Here is a 9,192-nt window from a genome sequence, read left to right as displayed (position 1 = left end):
TTCATTCGTGCAATTTATAATAACTCACTTTGCTTATCTTTTATCTCTATATCTGTCAGTCTACTATGATGAGAATGCCCATCTGCAGCCGGTAATACAATCTAAATTGTATGGTATCACTGCTATCCTACAATAAGAATGAAAAAAGTAATTAATGATTACCTTCATACTCTCCTTATTATTTTATATTCCTATAAACTTTCCAAGTCATTTAATTCATCTACTGAGTCAAATTTACAAACACTTGGCATGCATGAGTTTCTTGTGCATACCTCCCCCAGGTTGGTTCTTACTATATCTAATTTGTGCTACCTATCATCTTCCTATTCAGAATTTAAGACTGGTTTCTTTTGCCTGTTTATAGAAATACATTAGGTGACGAATCATTAGATGTAGTTCACGACATGGTTCAGTGACATTACCTTCGTCAAATTGGGACATTATGTTTCACTAATGTCAGATGGCATAGTTGCTGTTATTTAGTTGTTTGACAAAACTGGAGGCTGTTGTAAATCTATTTCCTCTATTCCCTTCTACTTTGTTGCCTGCCCTGGAAAGGATGTAGAGAAATTGTCCTAACAATTTTTAGCCTTATTCAATTGTTGCATTTGCTTCCAAAGATGTCTGCAAAGATAAATTGGTCCTTCAATCTTCACTCAAAATGCCCCACGAGTTTGGTTTCCTCTCAACAGATTTCGCCCCCTTTCTTCTTCACATAAACGTGCCCCAAAATTTTCCTCCCACTTCAATGTTTGCATTTTTATTTCTCAATTATTTTTGGCAAATATCCGTAGAAATAGCAAGACTTATTTTGGTGTACATAAGAATGAATGCATGCTTTCCCTGCTTTTTCCTTTCGTTTTATGCGGTTGATTCAAAATTTTCATTTGATATTTGAATTTTGAATCATTCCATTTGCCCCAAACGGATCCCGTTAGGACTTTAATACATTTTTTACTTTTTTATTCTACCCACTTGTTGCAACGATGTCGTTTTTGGTTCAACAACAGAACTGGTAGACGTGGCTTCTTCTTCGCCTCATCGCATTTTGTAAGAGAATTGCTCAGGAACGGTCATCCTAGTGACTGTTACTGCCCAAATCCGTTGCTAAGGCCCTACATACAGGTTCGGTGCCACACCAATTGTTAAGACAGCATATCTGCACCAACTGTAGTACCACAATTATGTATACTAACAATAGGCAGGGCTGGCCATATTTCAACCTGTATATGGCATCCTAATTATTTGGAAATTGAAGTATAAACCGACAAGTTAGCTGAAGCAACCAGCCTGACAATTTAGAGGCTACATATGTAGAGATAATTAACTTCTACACTGCATATAAAAATGCCAAGTGATATATTAGCTGCTTAAGTAACACACAATCTTCTAGAGATTGGTATTCCAATGCTATTTACTTGTTTAACCTAAATTTTCTAAGCACTGAAATAAATATTAGAACATTTGGTCAAGTGAAACTATAATTCATTGATATAAGCAAGAGGGTTTCTAAAGGAAAAAGAGATCTCAAGTATATAAACCTATACTATGTACATACAAATATAGACTAGATAGCTAACTAAAACCTGTATGTTTAAACTCGAATTGAATCAGCTCGTTCGATCGACTGGATTGGGAATCAGCCAGTCCTCTAGTCCAAGTTTGTGTTGAAAATCGGGTGCAAGAAACCTGATCAAAAAGTCGATTTGACAGTTAATCGGTAAAACCAAAAATAACCTGGTTTTAAGCTAACCAAGCATACAAATTTGATACAACTTGGTTACCATAAATTTGACCTCTTAATACACAAGACATCTTGAAAAAAAATTGAAATTACCATGACTACATATTTATTCTATTTATTTTACGCTATGTACAATTCAAATATACTTATGATGTTATGCATTTCGACTCCTAGATTAACCTGTTAAGAAATCAGTTACGTCAACGCAAAATGTCAAATCATTAGTGAAAGTCTAGAAGATCACTGATTTGGCAATGAATCATTCCCTTTCCTTGCTTCCGCCATTTTTAAGTATAAACTAGATCTAAAGTGCTTTAATTTGTGAAAGATTTGCATAATTTTCTGAATAGTCTGACAAACAGTAATAATCAATAACGATACAAGCTCAAGTGAAGTATTTGAGCAATCTTCTCGTGCAAGAGGCTGCAGATTTAGGGGTGTTCCTAGATTTACTCCGATGCTGAAGTTCACTGAACTTTTGGTAGAAAGTAACACAAAAATAGGAAATGAGGTGGGGAGTATGAATTGGTTTTAGTAGTTATAGATGATTAAGGTAGTGAATGTCTTAATCATAAATACAAATGTACCATTTACAAATGAGGCGATTAATGAATCATTTGCTGACATTTTTGTGTAACGTGTATCACCGGTATACAATAGATTTAAGATTAACTTTTTATATACTATCAATGTAGTGATTTTTTTTTTACACTAGCAGTTTTGAATATATGTCACATATGCATGATTTGAATTTTAAATTTAAATATTTGTTATGTGGCATGATATAAATTTATTAGTGTAAAAAAAATTATATTCTGACAGTGTAAAAACTATATACTGATAGTGTATAAAAAAGTTATCTGTATTAATAACTCATTAGCGTAAGGTAAAAAAGAGGGAGAGCTATGGAAGGAAAAGTCGATAAAGTGAGGAAGGGTCGATAGTATAGTAACCAACCTGAAAAGTGATAAGGGTTCAAGCGAAACCCCGATGAATTGTGCCGATAGGGGGACTAAGATAAGTCTTCCAACATACACCCTGAATTTTAGGAAGGTGGTTACCTTATCCCTAGGACATAGGGAAAAGTGGTTGTCAATCAAGGATCAAATTGCAAAGTGGGACATGTTACTCGCCACATCTCAGGAAAAGTGGAAGGTAAAACCAAACCCCGCAATATTAGATTTAACTCCGTGCATTAATCGTGCATGAACGAAGTATATTTAATGCACATAGGTTATATTTACTTGATAAATAACCAGAGTAGCGTTTTTCTAAATTGTATATCTTGACAAATTTATACACTTTATTCAATTTGAAAAGACGTTGTCCTGAAAAAATGGACATTTTTTACTGCAATTTTTTTTTTTGTGTGGAAATCTGAACAGAAAGCTCAATCAAGATTTGATCTGGGAGGCGGAGATAATTTGTACTGTCTGACAAGATTACACTCCCAACTAGGGCTGCAAACGAATCGAGCCCCTCGTAAGCCGCTCGCGAGTGGCTCGAGTCAAGCTCGAGTCGAACTCGATATTAATCGAGCTCGAGCCGGCTTGAGTCAAACTCGAGCTCGAACTCGAGCTCAGAATATTAAGTCCGGCTCGCGAGCTTGAGTATATATATATATTTTTTATTTTTATTTTTATTTAATAATAAAATTACGTGTATTATATATTTTTTTATTTTTTATTTTCATAGTAAAATTACGTATATATCTTTAATATTTTATTATTTATTAAGAAAAAAATATTATTTTATTTATTTTTTTAAAAATAAAATAATTATTTTTTATTTTTTTCGAGTTCGAGTTCGAGCTCGAGCTCGGCTCGACTTGATTCGAGTCGAGCTCGAGCTTGAAAATTACTGGCTCGTCGAGCTCGAATTTGATAAAATTTAGTCGAGATTCGGCTCGATTAGCTCAAAACTCGACTCGGCTCGACTCGTTTGTAACTCTACTCCCAACTAGTGTGTAAAGTAAAAAATAAAAATCAACATGTGTAAATGTAAAACAGGAAATTGGATCATGGGAAAAAGAATCATTTTCTCCTCTTGCATTACCTCATTATTGGCGTATGAGATTTTTTTCCCCCTTGTCTGTAATCTGAGAATCATAACAACACAGGCCAAATTAAAAATTATTAGATAGGTACCCAGTGCAATCAATTATTAGATAGGTTAAAAGCTTTGGAGGGTCCGAAGACTTGGGATGACATGCAGAAATCGAGAAATGGTCAAAGACTTTGGAGGGTGACGTTGGATCAAGGGTCTCCAGTCTAACAATATGGAGCTATGGAACTTTATTTTATTATTTTTTTAATTTCTGGGTCAAATCAATCGGAAATACACTAACGAAGTGGGGTCTCAATAATATTGCAGGCAATGTCAATTTCAACGGGAATTTCTGGCCCCGTCTGCCTGGCCATCAAAATAATTGGAGAAGGAGAATAATAATCCATCAAAATCAAGTCTATACTCTATATGGCCATGTGAAACTGCCAACTGCAGGAATCTATCCATCCATCGCCATGCAAATCCAATCCATCTTCATCATAGGAGATGTGGAAGCTACTCACTTGTTACTTGCTATGCCAATAATGTCCACCCGCCTATAAATTCTCCACAATTTCGTATCCTCGGATCAATTGCCTTTGGCATTTCATATTTCGTGATCCCATCAGCTGAAAACTATCCAAACACAACTTTTGTGTTGGGCAAACTAGCATCAACACCATATCTATTAACTGCAGAGATCGACCATGGAAACGACTGGTAATACTAAAAGCCATTTTAGTCCAGATCAGAAGCGGAGGTTACTGGGGGAAAAAGCAGCTGTGTTCTTATTTGGTGGAACTCTGTTTCTTGCGGTTTATTTAGGAATAACGGGGACTCCCCTTTTCTGCAATTCTAGGCAGCAGAGTGGCTTAAGCTCACAGGTTCAAGCCTTCTCGACAGAAGGTTCATACTCAGCTGAGACGATGCTTCAGCTCAACGCCGCCATTGTCCACTATGCCACATATCCCCAAGTCCCGCTACTATCACGGGACGAGATCCAAGTTGCCGTTGACGTCCTCAAAGCTAAGTCTCCATGCAACTTCCTCATCTTCGGACTCGGCCACGATTCCCTCATGTGGGCTTCACTCAACCCTGGTGGTACAACGTTATTCCTAGAAGAAGAGCCCAAGTGGGTCGACAAAATTCTCAAGGACGCACCGCATCTTCGTGCCCACGTGATCAAGTACCGGACTAAAGTCTCCGAGGCGGATGATCTCCTCAAAGAGTACCCGAACCAACCGGAATGTTCCGCCCAGAAAGCTTTCCTCCGCGGAAATGAGAGGTGCAAGTTGGCGCTGAATATGTTACAGGAGGAAGTTTACAACCAGGATTGGGACCTGATCTTGATTGATGGCCCGATAGGGTTTTTTCCGGAGGCACCAGGGCGGATGTCGGCCATATATTCAGCGGCTGTTATGGCAAGGAATAGGAAGGGGTCGGGAGCGACGCATGTGTTCGTGCACAATTTGGATCGCAAGGAGGAGAAAACTTATACGGAAACGTTTTTGTGTAACAAAAATCGCGTCAAGATCGTTGGGAAGCTTGGACATTTCGAGATACCGCCCGTCGCTGATTCCAACCCTCATTTTTGCTAGAATATTGGTCCGTCTGATGGTGTGCCTAAACTTAATATTACTGTACCGTAAACTTTTTACAAAAATTGTTGTGTATTAAAAAGTATTTGGAGAATATTTATAAAATTCTGTCACCTTTTACGTTCCACCAACAACCATGACCACGCTCCCCCCACGTCAAGCTTTCCTCCCCCTCTTCTCCTTCATTTTTCCCCTCCTCCTACCTTTGGTCATCCTACCAGATGAGGAAGGGGAAAGGGAGAGGGAGGGGGGTAGGATGAAGGAAAATGGGGTCGTAGGGGAAAGAGAAGAAGGAGGGAGGAAGGAAGGAGAAGGGGAAAGAGAGGGCGGGAGAGAGGAAAATAAAAAAGGAAGGGGAAGGGAGAGTGAAGAGGTGGTGGCAGGCGATGGTGATGCTCGTCCTTTTCCAGCTCAAGAATTTTTTTCCGTTTTTGTTTATTTGAACATTAAACTTGAAAAAGATGCTACGTACTTCTCATTTTCGCCAAGTGCATTTGCGTACAAGTCACCTGTACGTACTACTATATATCAAGATGAATCCTGTCAAAGTGAGCCCCTTTATTATGACTTCTTTTACATTCACTTTTTCGCTCTCCATTGTGGATAGTACCAGGGTGCGACAACTTATCGGAGATAGACAACTCTAGGACCTGGTCCCAAGCCCTCGTTTTTCGGATGAGGGGCAGGAGCGGTTATTAAAAGGATCGTTCCTGAACTGTTCACGGTCAGGATTTGGTTCAAAAAAATTATACGATTTATATTATTTCTTGTCCCTTATTTTTAACATCATGTGTGGGGTTAACAAAAATTTGTTCTAAAATTATACGTAGAAGTGATGTTTTAGCTGTTCATGTAACATCATGTGTGGGGTGCCAAGTGATGTTTTAGCTGATCAAGTAACACATAATCTTCTAGAGATTGGTATTCCAATGCTATTTACTTGTTTAACTTAAATTTTCTAGGCGCTGCAAATAAATATTATAACTTTTGGTCAAGTGAAACTATAATTCATTGATATAAGCAAGAGGGTTTCTAAAAGAGAAAGAGATCTCAAGTTATTAAACCTATACTATGTACATACAAATATAGACTTGACAGCTAACTAAAACTTGTGTTTTCAAACTCAAACTGAATCAACTTATTCGATCGATTAGATTGGGAATTAGCCAATACTCTGGTCCAAGTTTGTGTTGAAAATCAAGTGCAAGAACCCGATCAAAAACTGGATTTGACCGTTGACAAATCAAATAATCAAATAATCATCAAGAGTAAGGTCTTATGCAGTCAAACAATAATGAACACAAGTTATACACAAAAGTAATTCTGAAAATATCAAGCAAAAAGATATAACGAGATGTCAAAAGTATTGTTAAGAGACAAATAACTCACAAATTTATGAAATCCAACAGACAATCAACAATTTGTGAATGCATAATTCGCTTTAATAGCTTGTATGTATTTCTAGTTTTCAGTCATACTACTGGAAATGTTTGGGTACAACCCTTCATATAAATTTCCTGTTTAATTATTTAATCTTCTTTCTTAAATCGCCCTAAAATTTGATTGTTGTTATTATAACACTTTTTCTCTACGACATTGAAGATTGTAGGAAAAAAGGGGGAAAGCAACCAGTGGCCGGCAAAGCAGAGGTGCACCAAGAACAGTAATAAAAAACAAGCTTTTCGAGCTCCTTTTTTTTTGAGAGAGAGAGAGAGAGAGAGAAATAGATATTTTCAGAAAATAAGTAATAGTTAGAATAAATAAAATTCAACAAGTGTGCAAGACTGAAAACTGGATCATGAGAAAGAATGTTATTTTCACTTATGCATCACCTTGACAAATGGGATTTTCTTTACCGCTATTGGTGCAATATTAATAACTCATCGGCGTGACTTATCGAACATGAGGTGAAGTCGGGGCCACAACCAGGTGCAACCGTTCCCTGACGGTTGTGTACATTTTACATACCGCGTAACTTTATTTTTATACGACATAACTTTATTTGTACAATGTGTAACTTTACAATAAATTTTTGTGAATCTCACAAACGTTATTAAAAACGAGATACAATAAGTGATTTGGACCGTACAATTTTTTGGATCAAATCTTGGCCGTGAACAGCTCAGGAGCGGTCCATCTGATGACTGCTCCTGCCCCTCATCTGGTGAAGTCCGGAGAGCTATGCAAGGAAAAGTCGATAAAGTGAGGAACGATCGATGGCATACTAACCAACCTGAAATGTGAAAAGGTTCAAGCGAAACACCGATGAATTGTGTCGATAAGTCTTCCAACATACACCCTACATTTTAGGAAGGTGGTTACCTTATCCCCAGGACATAGGAGAAAGTAGTTGTCAATCAAGGAGCAAATTGTAAAGTGGGACATGTTACTCACCACATCTGAGGAAAAGTAGAAGTTATTAGGCATTAAGGCAGGAGAGAAAGTGGTCCATGAAACTAGCGGACAAAGATCAGACCAATTAACCGCCATATTCTTGCGGGAAGCTTTGGCGAAGGGATGCTGACAAGATAAGGAAAAACAAACCCTTGGCTGATCCTATCAACATCACGATTGCCATTGTGTGGTTTGGTTTTGATAGCCTTTGATAAATTAAGGAGCCATCTTCCTTAAAGCAAATGGCGTTTACTAAGAGACCCAATGACAAACGAGGAGCAAATAAACGGGTTGCTTTCCTAGTGTTCGTAATTTAGTGCATCATACAGACAAAGATATTATTCAAAATATAGGCCACAAAATAAACTTTGAAACAGTGACGCTGCATTATTGTGGTGTAAACCGACAAATATATAGTGCGCAATAATGCACATGTACACGAAGCAATTGATATATTTCGAGCAATAATGAGTAGCAAGTGTTCTTGGCAACCACGAATGTGGTTTGGTTATGATCTTGATCAGGACCCATTTTGATTCTTGTACGATTCTCTATTGTGTGTAACAAAAGTATCAGTGTCTGTGATTAATGTAGTCATAATTCCACTGTTGCAAAATTTCTTCAGCAATATTAATCACTAATCTAGGGACCAGACACTGACGCTTTTAAAAAAGAAGAAGAAGAAGAAAAAAACATGTTGGAAATGAGACTCGATCGCCCTAAAACGCATCCACTTCTTTGTATGGAATATATATAACTTAATCAGCTAAACATGAAAATGTTTACATTCTTTAGAGCATAGGAATTTGCATTTTAGCTCATGAGAAAATACTTGTAATTAAAGAGGGTTTCGATTTAACGAGTAACGAGTGTTGGTAGAGAGATGAGAGTGGACATGCCAGATTGCATTATCTTAGACTGATTTTGTCTACAATACGCTGTAACCAGCATCTATCTGACTAAAGAAGAAATGCCCTTTTTTTTTTTTTTTTGTCTGGCAAGAGAATAAATTTAAGGGCAAATTACATTTTATCCCCATGTGGTTTAGCGTTTTTTTACATAACCCTCCTATGGTTTCAAAAGTTATACATAACTCCCTCATGGTTTGGATTAAAGTGTCAAAGTGACGGAAATAGTCATTCGTAACGGAATTTCTAAAAATATCGAAATTACCCTTATAAATACATGACACACTAACCCCGTATGTTTTTTATATTTTACCATATAATCCTCTTATGGTTTAATACTTTATCATATAATTCTCTTATGATTTTCAAAATATACAAATAACCCCCCTTGGTTAATAAATAATTTTCAACTTTACATAAGGATTTTTTTTTGATATTTTAGATGACTCCGTTACGAATGATCATTTCCGTCACTTTGATACTTTAATTCAAACCATGAGGG

The 9,192-nt window shown here is 37.1% G+C and overlaps 1 protein-coding gene across 1 annotated transcript; it reads left to right on the top strand.

Annotated features, from left to right (window-relative positions):
• The first annotated feature begins 4,237 nt into the window (after positions 1-4,237).
• LOC113690285 (arabinogalactan O-methyltransferase 1-like) lies at positions 4,238-5,522 on the top strand. Its single transcript, XM_027208157.2, has one exon. It carries the CDS (start codon positions 4,498-4,500, stop codon positions 5,386-5,388), a length of 891 nt encoding a protein of 296 aa, XP_027063958.2. The 5' UTR covers positions 4,238-4,497; the 3' UTR covers positions 5,389-5,522.
• The last annotated feature ends 3,670 nt before the right edge of the window (positions 5,523-9,192 follow it).

This window comes from Coffea arabica, chromosome 1c (genome assembly GCF_036785885.1).
Source record: "Coffea arabica cultivar ET-39 chromosome 1c, Coffea Arabica ET-39 HiFi, whole genome shotgun sequence".
Classification (NCBI taxonomy): Eukaryota; Viridiplantae; Streptophyta; class Magnoliopsida; order Gentianales; family Rubiaceae; genus Coffea; species Coffea arabica.
This window is presented reverse-complemented; position numbering and strand designations above follow the sequence as displayed.